The sequence below is a fragment of the Bufo gargarizans genome, chromosome 6, assembly GCF_014858855.1.
Source record: "Bufo gargarizans isolate SCDJY-AF-19 chromosome 6, ASM1485885v1, whole genome shotgun sequence".
Taxonomy (NCBI): Eukaryota; Metazoa; Chordata; class Amphibia; order Anura; family Bufonidae; genus Bufo; species Bufo gargarizans.
The window spans coordinates 61,512,785-61,532,967 of record NC_058085.1 but is presented as its reverse complement, the minus strand read 5'-3'; the positions used below and the strand labels follow the sequence as shown (position 1 = coordinate 61,532,967).

The window sequence follows — 20,183 nt, the reverse complement described above, 5'->3', positions numbered from 1 at the left end:
TCTTAAATTACCCCCCAGCCCCATAACTGATTATCTCGAACCCATGTTGTTCACGAAGGAAAGGACAATATTGTTTTGAACCATATGTGGTGCTATGTGACTGAAGAAGGGCAGAGTGGGCTCTATTTAGGCTGTTCTTTCTTAGGCTGCAATACATCTTCAGCTGTGGTCCTGGTCTTGTTTGAAAGCTGACAATCTAAGCTTTAAAACAAACCTATTCACTAGAATGGTTGCAGAGCTAAGGTAACCTAGCATGACCGCTACACACTATATAGAGGTGTCTGCTTCCGGTTCGGTACACTGTTTTAAATCTGGTCGCAGGGGCTCTTCCTAACAGCTGATTGACATGGTTGCTGGGTGCCGGACACCACTGATCTGATAATGATGACCTATTCTATGTAACAATGCTAACAACAGGTCACCAGAGTCCTGGAAAACATCTTTTAAATAGGTATTCCCACAATAGACATTTGTCACCTATCTACTGGACAGGTGATAAAGGTCTGATCGCTGGGACATCAACGATCACTAGAAGGGGGTTCCTGAGTCCCCTCATTCCTTTTCCATGCTTGACAGCAGCAATTTGGATGGAGTGGCGGTTGAATATGACTGTCTGAGACACCTGAGTACAGTGCTCTCTATATAATCACCGCCAACTCAAGGGAAGCATTTTTCAGCACATTTTTATGGGGTTCCATGACCTTCTGATCCTGATGATTTTAGTTCCTTAGGTAGTGATCAATGGTTTAACTTGGAATATGACAGCACTGGACCATGGGCCCAACATGCTGTTAACAGTGGGCCTGCATCTTCTGTCACTGATTGAACAATGTAGGACTAAAGAATTGTTAATACTTTTTAAAGTCTTTTCAAAGTCCTCTTGATTGGCCTGAACAAGTGACGATCGTTGACATGTCAGTTTAAATGGCCTATTACACTCCACAATGCAAAATAAACGGGGGATGAACATTCACTTTGCATATTGTTGGCAGCACATCTCGTGTTTTCACAGGGCGATGCGTTGATGATAAACGATGATTTGTGATGCCACATGAAGCCCAACAAATGAGCGTGCTGCAACATAAAGTTGCACACTTAGATTACACCTCACCATCAGAATAACAACAGTTTATGCTTATACATTGCTATAATCACATGAACTGGGGTCTATGTTTTTATTTAAAAAAATTGCAAATATTCCTGTTTTGGATCCACTGCAAATTTAAGTTCTGCACACTTATATATATGGTCATGACCAAGCACTGCTCAGAATTGTTGGACGGCTTGCAAATCATGTCCTATCATTCGATTCTTGAAAGTTACGATGGTACAATGCAAAAACCTAATAAATGAGACACTAGATGGCATCAGAGACTTAGCTCATGGTGTAGCAGTGGTCCATTCAGCTTTATGTTGTACATGTTAATTATATGTCTAACACATGTCTGATTTACAGACGTCTACCTATCAAACGTTTACGACAACCCCTTTGAGTCTAGGGTTCAGTTGATCACCAGTGGTCACGCTTCCAGCACCCACCCCCAGCAAACAGCCAGGGATTACTCCCACATCAGCAGATGAATGGCCATCCATGTAAAGCAAGGATTAAGTCCTTCAGAGTGGGAGTTGTTCTTACGGATCGGTTATCCATTCTGACTGATATTACAGAGCTCCATTTATTTCCCTCTTTCATATATTGCCCTTAAATAGGGAAGCAGAAATCACCTAAAATGTTCAGTTTAAGCATTTTCCTATAAATATATAATTTCTCGATTTAATGGAGACTTTGCTCTTTCACATTTAATGGTGACAATAGGATTAAGGAGTGCCTCCAGTAAAAAATAAAAACTTCACAGTGCTCTTATGTGCAGTATCTTTGTGCAGACTTTCCCTTTAAAATGCAGCCATTTTGCTTTAGACCTCTCCTTTTGATTCTGTTAACAGGATGCCTTTATCATTGTCTGACATGTGACAGGTACAGTGAAACTTTAAACGGCTTATGTCACTCTTTCTACTTTATCTCCTCCTGTCTGTTACTGCAGTGCTATGGTTTGATCCATATAATGAAGCAGAGATTGACTACTCAAATCAGTGCAGAGGCTGCTGTAATTACAGGATTTTATTAACTAGCAAGGTCCCCCAACAAACACACACTCTGTATTCCACTGCTTGTGGAACATATTCAAATGATTATGTGTATCTAAGTTTTTCTATCTTTTCAGCAGGGAGAAAGTAAAGTACTGCAGTAATTCAAGTCCCCTCCTACTCTTCCCCCGATACTGAAATAAATGAAGTTTGAAACCTGCAAGCGAGTTAAGATCATTAATACCATAGGGAACCCATATTTTTATTGTAGAGTACAAACTTGAATTTGTACACTGAGTTGTATCTCTTTAATGCTTTTTAGTGGATCACCGGAGGTAGGATTTAATTGTCTGCCAAAATATTTAATTATTATTATTGTTGTTTTTTATGATAAAGAAGGAATTATCATTGGAGTTTCATGAACAAAATTGATTTTAAATCTTAAAATTCATACCTGAAAAATTGCAATCCAAGCATAACCAATATTATCAAAATTGATAGCACCTTTAAAAGGGTTATGTTCCCCAGCAGAACAGTTTGTATAATACTGATTCCAGTTGACACAAGAAGTATTGCTGGTGTTATTATAAAAGTTATAGTCCAGTGTACACTCAAGTCCTTCTTCTCTGCGTGTAGGGACACTGCGACAGTACCGCATGCCATTCTCTTTGGCTTGGGAGCAGATAAAAGGATTCTCATCCTCATTCTCAGTCTGATAGTACCGCTCTAACTCCAGGGAGACAGGACTGCATGAAAAAGAGAAAACAGTACAATGATTAAAGCTCGTCATACACTTCACATACAGTAGCTGTCTTCTGTCTCCTATACACATGCACCCTCTGCTCGGCTGAGCATGCATGCGTTCTCAATAGAGAGAGCTTATATTCCCCGGGACAATAGGATCGGCATGAAATTAAACAGCTTGATCCTTTTTTTTCCCAGACATCTGGCTTTGGAAGAAAGTCAGGATACCCGATACACATTAGATGGTTGTCCGTTCCTGCAAGTCGTCAGTTCTGCAGACATTAAAGGGGTTGTCTCACTTCAGCAAAGGGCTCTTATCATGTAGACAAAGTTGATACAAGGCTCTTACTAATGTATTGTGATTGTCCATATTGCTCCTTTACTGGCTTGATTCGTTTTTACATCACATTACACACTGCTCATTTCTAAGGTTACGACCACCATGTAATCCAGAAGCGTTGGCCGTGCTTGCACTGTAAAAGCACTGGCCTCTCTGATGGCCAGGACCGCAGGAGTGCACATAGTCCAGCACTTCTTTCTATAGAGTGCTTTATTGCAGGGTGGTCGTAACCATGGAAACAAACTGTGTATAATGTGATGGAAAAATGAATCCAGCCAGCAAAGGAAGCAATATGGACAATCACAATACATTAGTAAGAGCCTGGTATTAACTTTCTCTACATGATAAATGCCATTTGCTGAAGTGAGACAACCCCTTCAATCTAATTTGTATGGCTAGGTTAAATATGACCTCCTGCAACTGTTGGTCTTCTAATTTAGTTTGTGTGACACAGTTTTTAAGATCTCCGCTTGCTGAAATGGTCAAATTCTTTTTTTTTTTGTGATAAGAAAATTAACCACATAACTGTATATTATAGAGAGTGTATGGAGTGGGATCAGGTGTTGAATTTGGTCTACACGTTATACATGCATGAAACTGTTGGGATCGGAAAGTCCAGTCCAGGCTCTTTAACCCCTTGTTACAGTCAATAGTAACCATATAATCTGAGTAGCTAGACAGAGGGAGGAGGCTCCCTTATCACTGGCCCCCCGCAATACAGTCACTGGGTGCCAAGCGGTTGTCATGACAGGCCTGCCATGTTAGTACTCCTATTACACCCTGTTACAGAAGTATTAAAGTGAACTGTACAAGCAATCAAACAGACTCAAGAAAGACATCAAGGAAAAATAGTATAATAAAGTTTTTTTTGTTTTTTTTTAAATATTAAAAATAAAATATATATTCCAACAGCCTTAAAGAGTTATTCCCATCTTGGACATTGGGGCATATCACTGGGATACGCCCCCAATGTCTGTTAGGTGGGGGTCCCACCTCTGGGACCCGCACCTATACTTAGGACAGAGCCCACAAAGTCACAGCTCGACTATTTTTGGAAGTCCTATTGAAATAAATGGGAAGCACACTGTGCATGCGCTGGCACCGCCTCATTCACTTCTATGTGGTTTAAGAAAATAGCCAAGCCAGCGCTCGTCTATTTTCAGCATTCCTATAGAAATCAAGGGCGGCCGTGTATGCGTGGTGTGCACTTCGAGACTTTGCGGGCTTCGTTCTGAGCATAGGTGGTACCGCACATATTAGGCATTGGGGGCATATTCTAGCGACATGCCCCCAATGTCCAAGATGGGTATACTCCTTTAATACATCTCTGTCGCTGGAAAAAAAATGGCTGTCAGAATATGGAGATGCAAAGCTATATTTTTAAATGTTTTTAACCTTTTTATAGTAATAAAAGAAAGAAAAAAACTGTAAAAAAATTGCAGAATAAAGATAACATGTCATTTTTAGGGTACATGCACACGCACTGAAATCTGCAGGTCTTCGCAGGCAAATCTGTGCGGTCAATCCGCATCAAATGGTGCAGATTTGCATGCGGATTTGGTGCAGATTTTGCATGCGGATTTTACTAAGTGAATAAAGAAAATAAATTGACATGCTGCAGAAAAAATCTGCATCGTGTGCATTGAGAATTTCAAATTCTCATAGAATACAATGTACATGACCTACGGTGCGGATTTATCCGCACGCAAATCTGCGCGGAAAATCTGCACGCAATCCTGATCGTGTGCATTCAGTGCAGTATATGCTGTAAAAAACAAAAAACCCCAAAACAATGCATTTTTTTTCCATTCCGTCCCGCAAATATTTTTTTTCGTTTCTCAGTACATGATAAAGAAACATTAATTGATGCCAATAAAAATCCAATTTGCTCTGCAAAGCAACAAACCTTCATATGGTTAGGTCAACGGGAAAACTGAAAAAGTTATGGTCTATGGAAGGCTGGGATGGAAAACAGAAATTGGTTTAGTCCTTAAAGAGTTAAAGGGATAAAACATCCTTATCCAAATGCTCCAGGGGGCAATGACTGTTCTGATATTACTCATTGACTGGAGAGACGGGAGTGTGCATGCACCAAACAGGTAAAATGGTATGACTGACAATCCCCGTCAGATTTAAGAACAGAATGTCCTGGAAAAACAAAAATGATGAAAAATGAAGAATAGAAGTAGATTAAAATAACATTGTTTGGCCGACTCGGAATAAAAGCCTTTCATACAATATTCACTCATTTATTTGACTTCTCCTAATAACCACATTTTCAACTTACAGACTGAAGTTTTCAGGGAGGAAGCAGCGGTTTCTAAGCAGACCAGCCCAAAGCTGTACTCCAACGATGCCAAAAATGAAGAATACAAAGAAGCAAAGCAGAAGGACGTTGCCCAACATCGGAAGGGTATCCAACAGCAAGGTAACAAGAATCCGCATGCCTGCGAAAAGTAAAGGAAGATGGCATTGGTTGGTGACTAGTGGGTCAAACTGGCATGTCTTCTATTGCTCCTGTGTGACACAATATAGAAGTAATGTCAATCAGATTAGTGTATTATTACATATGAACGGCTTACAATAAAGTGCTGTATTTTTCCTAAAGAAGCAACGTGTCACGAGGGTGTCAAGACCCACGCCTGACTCCGTTATACCCGGGGTCAGGAAGTCGCAGCGGGTGGCTGCGCGCTCTATGTAAGATAGGGCTGTTTCCTTATGGTAGCTTTCTGGGTTTGCTTTGCAACCCTTTTTGGCTCACTCAGGGATCCGTAGCTCCTTCTCCTCAGCTGTTTCTTGTCCAGCACTCCCAACCTCCTTATATTCCCCTCTCACACTTCTCTGGTTGCCAGATATAGAGCTTCCTGCCTGGACTTCTATACTGACCCACTGAAGCTGTGTTGCTGCGTTCTCTGGTTGTTGGTCCAGAACGTTTCCCTCCGGATCCCTGTTGAACCTTTGTGGTCTGCTGTGGTCGCCCACCTGGGTTTATATGTTTGTCTGTATTGTCTGTCCTCTCCCTGGTGTTTCCCTCTTAGTGTCAGTGGTGCGGACTAGCGATCCCACCGGCCCGTTCACTATCTAGGGCTCAGTTTAGGGAAAGCCAGGGTTTAGGCACGTGATCGCCGGACGGGTGAGGAACCCGTCTAGGGATGTCAGGGCAGTCAGGTGCCAGCCGCAAGGTGAGTCAGGGGTCACCACCTTTCCCTCTTCCTTGGGCAGGGCTTTCCCTTTTCCCTCCCTGTGCGTGACGCCGGTCATTACACAATGTTTTTAGGAGAGAACAGGCCCTCAATATGGCATCCCATGGATCATGCTACAAAGATGTTTTCTGACCAAACTAGGGGCCACATATACTTCGCAGAGCAGTAATATGGTATAACACAACTGCAAACCTACCAAGACATGGCTGTCCATCCAAACTGACAGCTCAGGCAAGGACAGCACTAATTAGAGAAGCAGACAAGAGGTCCATGGTCACTCCGGAGGAGCTGCAGAGATCCACAGCTCAGGTGGGAGAATCTGTCCACAGGACAACTATTAGTCATGTACTCCACAAATCTGGCTTTTATGGAAGAATGGCAAGAAGAAAGCCATTTTTGAAAACAAGCCATAAGAAGTCCATTTTGCACTTTGCAACAAGCCATGTAGGTGAAACAGCAAACATGTTGAAGACCAAAATTGAACTTCTTGGAATAAATGCAAAAAGCTATGTGTGGTGGAAAACTAACACTGCACATCACCCTGAAAACACCATGCCCGCCGTGAAACATGGTGCTGGCAGCATCATGCTGTGGGGATGCTTTTCTTCAGCAGGGACAGGAAAGCTGGTCAGAGTTGACAAGAAGATGGATGGAGCTAAATACAGGGCAATCCTGGAGGGAAACTTGGTAGAGTCCGCAAAACTCTTGAGACTGGAGCTATGGATTACCTTCTAGCAGGACAATGACCATAAACATCCAGTCAGAGCTACAATGGAATGGTTTACATCAATTTTTTGTCAATTTTTGCAGTGGCATGAGCACTATCCTGCTGAGGAGAGGACTCTACCATTAGGGAATACTGCTGCCATAAAGAGGTATGCCATATAAATGCTAGGGCTAGTTGTCCTTTCTTGAACAACCTTTAGTAGGTGCTAACCACTACACCCCACCAGACCTGCCATTTTGGAGATGCTCTGACTCCTTACACTTGCTGATTTTAACTGCTTCCTACACATCAACATCAAGAACTGACTGTTCATTAGCTGCCTAATACAGAGTTGTCCACAAAAAGGAGGCTGCCTCCAGCAATAGTATGACTAGATGAACTAGCAAGTGGATTGTTTTTTTTTAATTACCCACAAAAGATGCTGAAAGTGGTCCTCGTTAAGGTCTCTGCATCTTTGGGCAGGTCGGATTATGTTGGCTCATACGATGGTGTTTGTGATGTTTTCCGTTCATCCAGGGGATGTGGATTGTTGGTGGACACTTTCTGTTTTCAATTTCCCCACAGATAAAAATCATATGTGGACAAGTCTGGGGACTAGTGATCATAACCCCTTGCTCAGAGTTCACTCCTCTGTAAACAGTTCATGAACTCGTACCAGTGAGTCCCGTGAGGTGCGACATGTTGTCCCATCTTGTTGGAAAAAGCAGGACATTTTTTCTTCTGGTGTAAGTTGGTTGTAAAACTGTTCAAAGATGTCCAGGTAAATTGCGTTATTCACAGTTGATTTGAAGAAAACTGGGCTCACTATTCGTGTTCCTGACACTGTGCACGGAACGACAATTTTCTGGTGGTGTTTCGTGAGACAAATGGGGATTTTCACCGAACCAGTACCTCAGTATTCTGGGAATTTACATGACCTGATAAATGAAACCAAGCTTCATCCGTCATGAACTACAGCATTAGGTCCAAATATCTGTCAACAATCATAGTCAGCAACCAAGTCCAGTAATTTACGTGTTTAGCTTTGTCAGACTCTCTCAGTCCCTGTACACGTTATTCTGTGCTGTTTCAGGGTCAGAAATTTCTGCACTCACTGACACGTCGTTCGTGACTACCAACTTGCTGAGACAGTCTTTGAGTTGATTTTTGGGGGGCTACTTGCAATCCTGAATTTCATGCACAGCTTGAGCCGTCATAATCGATGGATGCCTTGGTCTCTTCATGTTTGCAACAAAGCCAGTTTGATGCCATTTCTGAATCGGACTCTGAATACATTTATCTGGTGGTTTTGTTCCTGGGTACTTGTCGGTAAAGGTCTTGTGTTTCCTAATCGATCTGCTTCGCACATAGCCTTCCACAATCACAATTTACTGTTCCAGGGAGAGAACAATCTTTCTGACACAATAGGCCACTTTTATCAAACTGAATAGTAAATCTGTCTTAGTTGCGCATAGCAACCAATCAGAGCTCAGCTTTCAGTTCCTACAGGGCTCTGAAAAAATGAAAGCTGAGCTCTGATTGGTTGCTAAGGACAATGAAGACAGATTTACTATTAGAGAGTTTGATTAGGAGATATTGGAGGCAGGCTAATTTTTTCATGTGCCACCCTGTATAGCTCACCTCTTACAAGGGTTTTCTGGGATAACTATGTTTTTTAACAGATAGGCTCATGCTGTTCCTTACCTCCTGTACATCTTCCCCATGCTTTTTTTATTTTATTTGTCTCCTGACTCATTTTTACCATGTAAACCAATCAATTTGCCTTGCTAACATCCTGTATGTAGCACTTCCTGTCTTTGTATCCATCCAAACCCATGATGCATTTCTTCTTTCTCTGCCATAGCTCAAGCACCGCCCCTAACAATGCCCAGCTGGTTTATAGCTCCTCCTGCAGCATCCCACTAGTGTACATGGGCATTGCAAAAGCTTATTGTGTCACATGTTATATCATGCTATATTTCATCCTTATGTGAAAACTCTGTTACCAGGCTGTCAGGTGCACTACATACATTCCACCACTAGATGGGGATAGCACCACAGTATGTATAGCTCAGTTCAGGCCTAGTTAGGGAGTTAGGAGTTGGAGTCCGAGTGAGAAGAAGAAGATGGAGTGAGGAGCTACGGGGAAGGAGAGGTCCCCTCTCCTCTCAGCTCTCTCTTGAGCTCCACGGCCCAGGAGACAACTTGTATCTCAATGCCAAGCCAGGAAAATAGGCAGAGGTGAAGTCTATATTCTACCATTCACTCTTCCGGAGTAGCAAGTGGATTTTGTCAAGTTCATTGTGGAAAAGACAAAGCCATTATATTAGGCTCTAGGCGTCCTTTGTATCCAGGTGAAGGATTTATTAGCTTCCGGCAGCCTCACTGTTATTCTAAGGACAGATAAGGGATTCTGTTGCATCACTTGTGTGTAGAAGACAAGGACTTGAACTACCTCTACTGAGACCGAAGCAAGGCAAAGAGCTGAATATCAGTGAGTACATAATTACCTACTATAGCCTGAGGTATAACTACATGTACAGCCTATTACTGGGATTCATCACATCCAACTTACATGTGTATCAGAGACTGTTTTATTACTTGATGTAAACTGTTATCAAGTACCTGGTTATAGTAAAGTTCTCAGTTGGATTTAAACCTGCCTCATTCTTCTAACTCCATACTACTACTACTCTCAGCTGTAACGGGGTGCCGAAGGCGCACTTAGTCTCCCATCAGTCACAGACCTGCTGCTTAGCTTCGGGAGCGAGGATCTGTGTTTGCCCTCAGTCCGAGGGCGGCTTTGCTAGCTGGGAGGCTCCCTGCTCCTAGGTCTGCCTTGAGCGCCGAGCTGATCACTCGGCGCTCGACTGGTTGGTCATATGACACTGGCCACGTCACATGACCCTCACTCCCCACTATAAATACAGGCAGCCTGCTGGCCACAGGTTGCCTGGTAATTTAGGTTCCTGGCGTTTGTTGAATACCTGTATACTTACCTGATTTTGTTCCCTGACGATCCTTTGCCTGCTCCTCCTGTACTGCGCATCCCTCCTAGTATTTTGACCTCGACTTCCACCTGACTATTCTTTGCGGACTCCTTTGGTACTTCTCGACTCTCCTGGTATTTATGACCCTGGCTTCTCCTGACCATTCTTTGCTTATCCCTCTGTACTGCGTTGTCCTCTTGGTTTTGACCTGGTCCGTTCACTATCCGTTATTTGTCTTGTCTGTCCTTCCCGCGTGTATCCTAAGTTAGGGACTGCCGTCCAGTTGTCCCCTGTCATCAGGACTCGTGAGGCAAGTAGGCAGGGCCAGGGGTGAGGGTGGAGCTCAGTGGTCACTATCCTCCCCCTTGTGTGTGTGTGTACGTGACCGTTACATCAGCATTTTGCACTATCAAGGTGCTGGCGTCACGAAATTACTTAATTCAGTGGCCCAGCCGCACAAGCACTCAAAAATCCAATCACCATCAAGGGCATCCTTGCTCACCACCTGGCCTGTGTCCCCTGTAATAGAGTGTGCCCCAGAGAATCCAGTGCTGTTCTCCCCTTCACTGCACTGCTGAGCCTAGGGAGGCGTCTGCTAAACAGTGAGTACCCTATGAACTGTTTTTACACTTCGGCCCACCGTGAATCTCAAGTGTTCTACCCCTGTGGACTGACATGTTGCACTCCCACCAGTGAGTTAAATAGACACTCCCCTATCACTGTCTCAGGTACTTACCTGTCCACATTCCTGTGGTGAGTCAGGCCTTTTTAATGTGGTGGTGCCACTGTACCTCCATTACTGTCACAAAAAGCTCAACCCAGCTGACAGTGGGGCTATTCGGCCTATCGAGGAGCAAGGACACTGGGTCAATCATGTGACTGTGATTGGTCTTCTTGCCTCACATACTTAGTTTGTGTTTCATGTGACTGGAGTTCTGACTGTTTTTCACTTCGCTTCTTACTCCTAAGGCTACTAGCATTTTCAATTCCACTATTGAGATCCGTCATAGGATCTCAATAGCGTAAGAAAACGCTTCAGTTTTGTCCCCATTTATTGTCAATGGGGACAAAACTGAACTGAACGAAAAGGAATGCACCAGAATGCATTCCGTTTCGTTTGGTTGTGTCCCCATCGCGGACAGAATAACGCTGCAAGAAGGTTTTTCTGTCCACAATGTGGTGCGGGGCAAGACGGATCCATCCTTACACACAAAGTAAGTCAATGGGGACGGATCCATTTTCTCTGACGCAATAGAAAACGGCTCCGTTCCCCATTGACTTTCAATGGTATTCATGACGGATCCGTCTTGGCTATATAAGACATAATACAACCGGATCCGTTCATGACAGATGCAGACGGTTGTATTATTGTAACGGAAGAGTTTTTGCAGATCCATGACGAATCCGCAAAAAACGCTAGTGTGAACGTAGCCTTATTTTGGTTCTGACGTTATCTTCTGTTTTGACCCTGCTTGGTATATTACTCTGTGTTTGTTTCTTCCTTAGGCCTCATGCACACGACCGTTCCGTTTTTTGCGGTCCGCAAACCGCGGATCCGCAAAAAAATTGAAGCCGCCCGTGTGCCTTCCGCAATTTGTGCAATGGAACGGGCGGCCCATTGTAGAAATGCCTATTCTTGTCCGCAAAACGAACAAGAATAGGACATGCTATATTTTATTTATTTTTTGCGGGCCCACGGAACGGAGCAACAGATGCGGACAGCACACGGAGTGTTGTCCGCATCTTTCGCGGCCCCATTGAAGTGAATGGGTCCGCACCCGAGCTGCAAAAACTGCGGCTCGGATGTGGACCACAACAACAGTCGTGTGCATGAGGCCTTATTCTGATAGTATTCTCTGGTTTAAACTCGGCCTGTCTGACTTCCCCTTTTGACTCCCCTAAGTAAGTCCTGTATACTTAGACTGGTCAGGGACCGTCGCCCAGTTGGGGGCCGACGTTTACGGCAAGTAGGTAGGAACAGTGATGTGGTCGAAAGTCAAGTCTGCCTTGCTCCCTACTTGACGTGACACACTGCCCTTGTAGCTGCTTTGACATGGCCATAACATCACAGGAGATAAGAAAAAGCTGCATGGACTTGGTCATGTGACCACAGCCCAGAATGGGAGACAGGAGCAATAAAAGTAAAAGAAATGCATTACAAAATGACAGTTACGTTTATAAATTATTATTATTATTTTAAAGCATGCTGATGCAAAGCAGAAAACCCCTTTAAAGCCTCTGTGCTGCGAGGGTCCTTGCTCGAAATTTCAGATGAGCATGATTTGTAACAGTGGCAGCCGTGTACTCTTCTTCAGACATAGGTGTACACAGACACTTTATGTAATTGAATTCTTTTTGATGAGGTTATTTATAATCTCTTGTGCTGCAAGTTAAGATGCTATTACAAATACACTCACAGCGAAATCAACATTGAATAAATTATGTATGCCTTGGGGGAACACACAGCACACTGGGAAATATAAAGTACTCTGTCATACTGTCAGACAATAGAACGCTGCTTCTGTAAATCTACACCTTTGTTGCTAATTTATTTACTTTTAAGGGAACTTACTCGGCACCCGGTTAATGGCTCGCAGTGGACGTAAAACCCGGACCGTGCGCACCGCTGAGAAGCTGACATTCTGAAGATCCAAAGAATATTCAAGCATCCTAGAGAAAAGAACACATATTGAATACATTTTTCGGATTATTTTTTTTACTAGTTGATTAAAAGCGTACTTGTCATTTCAGGTTGATTTCAGAATAAGCAGGTCGTGTGTGCACATGATGAAAAACACTCTATCTGGCCATTATATTACGTGCATTCTGCATTTATCATAAGTTTTCCAGGGTAAAAGAAGACTAGCTGCTATGATGTCTCCCATACACAGCACCATTAGAGAGGAGGAAATCCTCTCACATCTATCTGTAGAAGCAGCAGCAGCATGAAGGACACTGCCCACCACGGCCATGCTACTCACCATGCGATTGGGTGTCCTCTGCAAGCTGCTGTCTCCATTGCTCCACTACCTGTTCCTTTAGAGCATCTGTGGCCTCTTAAAGAGCCAGTGCACGCATTTGTAAATTCTTCCCCAGCCAATGGCTGAGGGTCTCTGGGTATTTAAAGCAACCTCTCCAGGCAAAGGGTGCCTAAGCTTCAAGGTTCCCTGTGACCAGCAAAGGTGTTTGGGAGACTTTTTCCTTCAGTGATTTCCTTGCAATTTACTTGCTTTATCCAACCTGTGTTCCTGATGCGTTCCCTTCTGCCTGTGTGCTTCTGACCTCACAGTTCAGTTTCACTTCTAGTCTTTAAGTTCTTAAAGGCCATGGACACCTATTTTTAATTATTGCATTGTACTCATTTTGAGCTAAAAATAATTTTTTTAATTGGTCTTTATTAAAAATGTGGAGCCCTTTTTTCTGTACAGAGCTGTGATGCTCTAGTAGCACCCTTTGGATTTGGGCTTCTCCGTCAGACCAAGAGCAGACAGACTCCTTATCTCTGCTCTCTGACATTATAAACATTCATTATAGCTCAGTTCTTATCTTACTGATAAGAATGTGGGTTAAAGGGAACCTGTCATGTGTTTATCACCCAATGAACAAACTAGCCCTTATAATTACTAATTTCAATAGTACATTCCTCCCCCTTTCAAACGGAGCTCACGAGCGGACCGACGAACGCTAGTGTGAAAGTAGCCTTATTCATTTTCCCGCCAATTATTAAAATGAACAAATGACGTCACAAATCACGCCCCATTTTTCATTATCTTATTATCTACAGCTCTTTTTTTTTATTTTTATTGTGGCTCCGAAGTCTCTTTCAAATCCCGTGCATGCGCACAGTAATGCCACTCTCCCGGCCCTCTTTTTTATACAACGCGCATGCGCCAGTTATTTTCCTTCCAGAAGCTTCAAGTTGTTGTTTAGTCATGCCAAATAACTCCCCCTTCTACTGGTTTACCGGAAGTGAGGATAGATCGCGCCAGTATATCCCTGACGCATGTGCAGTTTACTTTATGATGTTTGAATGGCAGTCATTACACTAGTCAGACAGCACGCATGCGCAGGATTTTGAGCATCTTAAAAAGTGAGTAGGGGAGTGGCTACAGTGCTGAATAGAAAAACGCTGGACTTAAATCAAAGTTATGCATCATGCTGGACTCAAATCAGCTCATTAGCTATACGGCGCGTGGCATCTTTATGTGTATATTATGAGGCTAACCGGTTGTCACACCACTAAGTTAATAAATAAAAGGCACTTTTTAACAGTTAATAATTGTATATAATGAGTTATATTATAATTAAATACCCACATGACAGGTTTCCTTTATGACATCTTGGCCTCATTCACACATACGTGGATTTTCATGCACCACGGTCTGTGAAAAACCGTCCTACCGTCCTGCTGAGTGAAAGGCGTCATTGGTTGCTATGACGCCGTGTGCTTTGTGCCGCCACCGCTGTACAGTAATACACTTGTATGATCTATACGAGTGTATTACTGTACAGCGGCGGAACAAAGCGCACGGCGTCATTGGTTGCTATACTTGTGCACTCAGCAGGATGGGTTTTCACGGACCGTGGTCTGTGAAAATCCACGTATGTGTGAATGAGGCCTTAGTAGTTTAGAGATCAGGTTTATTAGATGACTGGCACAAAGCGAAAGTATCAGTACCATAGCTAGAAAAACAGTTAACTTTTTGTGACAGAACAGCACAATATTTTTAATAAAGGCCAATTGAAAAAAATGATTTTTAGCCAAAAATGAGTAACATGCAATAATAAAAAAAATGCCTATTAAGGTGTACATAGCCTTTTAGTTATCCTAGTCTGTTTGTGCTACAGTCTTGGTTCCTGCCTGCCTTGTTCGGTCATCCACCACTTCCCCTGCCTGCAAGCTCTCCTAGTGTTTCCAGATATCTGCAGTTCCAATATTAGCGACTGTCCAGGCTGCTTCTACGATTGTGGTGAGGTTTTCCAGTATCCCAGCCAGGTTTCCTATGGTCAAGTTCTGCCAAAGACCCCATAACCAGTATAAGTTTTAGTGCATTTTTGGTGCCTAAAGCTGTTGGTGCTTGCAACAGTGTCTCTGACCTCAGTGGGTCACCAGTCAACCATACTGGGACTATCCCAAGAGGTAGTGGTCCGGTTGCACCCCTGCTGCAAAGTCCAGATCTCTGTACAGGAGTAAAAGGGTGAATACCAGGGGAGCGCCTAAATAACACCCTTAGGGTTTATCCCAAAGCCAAATCAGTTAGTTGACACAGTGGGAATACATAAAAGCATAAGCAGCTGCATCTCTGTTTATCTTTGTTTCTATCTCCTTTGCAGCTGCTCTGCTCTTCTCCTACACCTCCACAGACTTCTATGGGCAGCAGGTTTAACCTGATCCCTCAGTGAATCTGAAAGTCCTTCTTATCAATGCCTTTCTGAAGAGTGAGAATAACCCATGCAAAAACCCAGCGGAGGAGGAGAGGTGTCTGCTAAGTGGAAAAAGAGGCTTTTTCAGTATTAAGATATATTACAAAGTTTCATATCTTTGCTTGTGTTATTTATTTATGCAAGGTCTATTGAAAAGAGCGAGAATTTTTTTAGACTGGTTTCGGACTCCTGTCTTAATACAAAACCTCAATGGTGTCCAGGCACAACTCTTAATAATTCTGGCGCATCCTCGGGAGGTTGTGTGCCAGAAAAAGAAATCTATGCCAGCAAAGGAGCTGGCATAGATTTCTGGTGTAATGTGTGGCAGTTTTCAGGCGCATGTTGTTACATGAGTTGGGCCGTGAAAGTCTTGCCCGTGCACAGAGGAAACAAAAATGGCCCGCTGGCCCTTAAACAAGAAGATTTTCTCTGTACATAAGAAATTCATTTTACTTTAGAGATGAATAGATGAATACTATACCAGTAGTTTATTGTAGACTTGTGTCCAATATCATGAGAGTGGCCTGTAAATGTACATGGCTTTAAAGGGTTTTGTGAGTAAAATAAAAACACAGCCCATATCATATCACCTTTTGTCCTCTGCTGCTTCCTGCTCTGAGATGTGGTCTTTCCCGCTGTTGATGTCATCTTCCTGGTTGCAGCAGTGACCATCTGTACACACAGGTCACCACTGCAGCCGATCAGTGGCCCCAGAAGTGACATCCCATATATTGCTGAGGCCAGTGATTGGCTGCTCAGTAACCTGTGTGTACAGAATGTAGCCAGGAAGATGACGTTAGCCATTATCATTATAGCGGTTGGGCAATAGCCACTTGTAAAATCTTGTAACATTGGCTCTTGAGTAAGACGCAGATGCTACAGTTCTACAGATTTAGATGGAGGATGGGGATTTTAATCTCTGCATGACTTCCCACCAGGTTGATTCAGCAATGTGACCATAGGCTATGCTGCCATGCCTCTTGGAGCCCCTGAGAAGCAACCCTCTCCCACAGCTTGTCCTGCCTATAAGCAACTTGTGGGGATGCACCAATCTCTTTGTAGGGAACCAATTTTACTTCCATGGGTCCTTGTGGCAAGTACACCACTACCTATCATGGAACCCAACTTCTCATGCCCACAAATGTACAACGCATCCCTCCTGTAATTTCTATGCTGAAACCTAGAGAGTCAGTCCAAGGCCCAACGTGGCAATACCAGTTCCATTCCAAGTCCACACAACCGAGGGCAGCATCCCTTTAGTTAGTAATATGACTCCACAGGATGGTAGTTTTATAGTCATTCCCATGGACAGACACAATTTTTGTTCCATGACCAAAGTCCAGGAGTTGCTCATTAGTTCCCCAAACAACTGTCCTTAGGTCAGGAGTCTCTCTCTTACTCTAAGGCCTCTTTTGGGGGAAGGGTTTGGCTTACTACTATTACAGCACATTTTGCAGGAACCTTTGCACAAGCATTCACAGTTGCATTCACCCGCACTTCTTGTCACCACCTCCTAATATAGCAGCTTCTTAACTATTTCCTGTGGCAGTGCCACAGAGCACTGTAGTGCTGTCCCTGTGTCAACGGGAAGCTCTGCCTGGACTTCTGCTAATGTTGGGCTTCTTCTCTGGACTGGCAACCTCCAAAGTAGTAAGTGGCCGCCAGCGCCCCCCATTCTTTCTGGAGCACAAAAGTAAACTTGAGGGGCAACTTCTTGCCTGAGCGCCGCAGTGCCGGAAGATGGACCCTCACTGGTCAGATATTGATGACCTATCCTGGCCAATATTAAAATTCTGGACAACTCCTTTAAAGTCTATACTTGGAGTTGGAGTAGTATCTCAATTACTCAGTGATACAGTCCCTACCTATGGATATGAAATCTCACTAGAGGAACGTCCACTGGAAATGGGTAGACCCTGGCATGAAATTGAGAAAGAGATAATACACGTGGTCAATGGACATTGTAGGACCGTCAGCGGGGTGGCAAAAAGTGCTCCATTTGGTGGAAAAAACAGGAGCATAGTTCCAGTTCTACACAGCTGGTGCACTCTGATATTGCACCGAATATACAGGTCCTTCTAAAAAAATTAGCATATTGTGATAAAGTTCATTATTTTCTGTAATGTACTGATAAACATTAGACTTTCATATATTTTAGATTCATTACACACGAACTGAAGTAGTTCAAGCCTTTTATTGTTTTAATATTGATGATTTTGGCATACAGCTCATGAAAACCCAAATTTCCTATCTCAAAAAATTAGCATATTTCATCCGACCAATAAAAGAAAAGTGTTTTTAATACAAGAAAAGTCAACCTTCAAATAATGATGTTCAGTTATGCACTCAATACTTGGTCGGGAATCCTTTTGCAGAAATGACTGCTTCAATGCGGCGTGGCATGGAGGCAATCAGCCTGTGGCACTGCTGAGGTGTTATGGAGGCCCAGGATGCTTCGATAGCGGCCTTAAGCTCATCCAGAGTGTTGGGTCTTGCGTCTCTCAACTTTCTCTTCCCAATATCCCACAGATTCTCTATGGGGTTCAGGTCAGGAGAGTTGGCAGGCCAATTGAGCACATTAATACCATGGTCAGTAAACCATTTACCAGTGGTTTTGGCACTGTGAGCAGGTGCCAGGTCGTGCTGAAAAATGAAATCTTCATCTCCATAAAGCTTTTCAGCAGATGGAAGCATGAAGTGCTCCAAAATCTCCTGATAGCTAGCTGCATTGACCCTGCCCTTGATAAAAACACAGTGGACCAACACCAGTAGCTGACATGGCACCCCAGACCATCACTGACTGTGGGTACTTGACACTGGACTTCAGGCATTTTGGCATTTCCCTCTCCCCAGTCTTCCTCCAGACTCTGGCACCTTGATTTCCGAATGACATGCAAAGTTTGCTTTCATCTGAAAAAAGTACTTTGGACCACTGAGCAACAGTCCAGTGCTGCTTCTCTGTAGCCCAGGTCAGGCGCTTCTGCCGCTGTTTCTGGTTCAAAAGTGGCTGTAGCCCATTTCCTGCACACACCTGTACACGGTGGCTCTGGATGTTTCTACTCCAGACTCAGTCCACTGCTTCCGCAGGTCCCCCAAGGTCTGGAATCGGTCCTTCTCCACAATCTTCCTCAGGGTCCGGTCACCCCTTCTCGCTGTGCAGCGTTTTCTGCCACACTTTTTCCTTCCCACAGATTTCCCACTGAGGTGCCTTGATACAGCACTCTGGGAACAGCCTATTCGTTCAGAAATTTCTTTCTGTGTCTTACCCTCTTGCTTGAGGGTGTCAATGATGGCCTTCTGGACAGCAGTCAGGTCGGCAGTCTTACCCATGATTGCGGTTTTGAGTAATGAACCAGGCTGGGAGTTTTTAAAAGCCTCAGGAATCTTTTGCAGGTGTTTAGAGTTAATTAGTTGATTCAGATGATTAGGTTAATAGCTCGTTTAGAGAACCTTTTCAGGATATGCTAATTTTTTGAGATAGGAATTTGGGATTTTCATGAGCTGTATGCCAAAATCATCAATATTAAAACAATAAAAGGCTTGAACTACTTCAGTTGGTGTGTAATGAATCTAAAATATATGAAAGTCTAATGTTTATCAGTACATTACAGAAAATAATGAACTTTATCACAATATGCTAATGTTTTGAGAAGGACCTGTACATCCTTTGAGATTTCATATTGTATAGGAATTTGTCGATACCTACAATATTGCTAATAGCAACCACCAGCAGCTTCCTCGCAATATCTGCACAAGCGAGCTAACGTCGTGCAATTATGCTGAAGCGACTCTTCCATTAGCAGTTATTGTTAGCAGGTCTTAAATTTATTTTATTATGAATACGCTTCTTTTTTTTTTTGTATGTGATTTAATACATAGTTCATAAACTCCCTCCCTCTCCAGACATCCTGTGGGCCACAACTTTAAAGGCATGCCTTTCCAGGAAATTCCAGTTCATTAGAGACAGCTCCCCATGTACTTAATAGAAGTTGGTAAAACAAGAGATCCGAAATGCCTGATGCCTCAGGAACACCACACTTTTGGCCATGCTGTGCGGATTTTTTATGTGGATTCTTTGCCACGGCCAGGAGATTCTTGCGCGCTGAAACAGACTTTAATTTAAACCAGGTGTCTGCTTTGGTTTTGAAGAGAGAGAACTGAAAAGGAAAAAATGTCACTTTTTTGTACTTTTTTTTTCTTAAGTAAGAAAACAATACTATATTTGCTTACGGAATAGGGTAACACCTCGCAAAGAAAGGAATATTCTCCTACGTGGGCCAAATCAATGAAATGCCACACTGTTTTGTTGTTAGCGCCCACGGCGGCTGAGCACAAACTGTTAATTTCAAGAGTTTGCATATCAGCAGAAGAATTTTGTTTTTAAGTGTTTTTAGACTAGTTACCATGAAGTTCAGCATTCCAAATTTTTTTAAGTGTGACTCCGGATTTTCTTTCCCTCTCCCCCCTCCAGTGGTTTATTACCCACTTCCAAAATCTTAGGCTCTGCATGTAAAGTTGTGACTGAGCAGAATTATTATGGGGCTGTCTTCTGCACAGGGCTATGGGGGTTGTCCATATACCACTAGGGAAGTGACTGGCTGAAGCAGGGCCAGTCTGGCCGCAGACCATACAGGGAAATTTCTCGGTGGTCCAATAACCAGGACCCATTCAAACCCTCCTTACTGCTGACG

General features: G+C 43.3%; 1 protein-coding gene across 1 annotated transcript in view; it reads right to left on the bottom strand.

The window, feature by feature from the left end:
- CACNA1G (calcium voltage-gated channel subunit alpha1 G) overlaps positions 1–20,183 on the bottom strand; it is a 294,602-nt gene that overhangs the window by 165,329 nt on the left and 109,090 nt on the right. Inside the window, 3 exon segments of the mRNA XM_044297004.1 lie at positions 2,540–2,831; positions 5,457–5,616; positions 12,641–12,738. Of these exon segments, the coding sequence (XP_044152939.1) occupies positions 2,540–2,831; positions 5,457–5,616; positions 12,641–12,738 (550 nt within the window).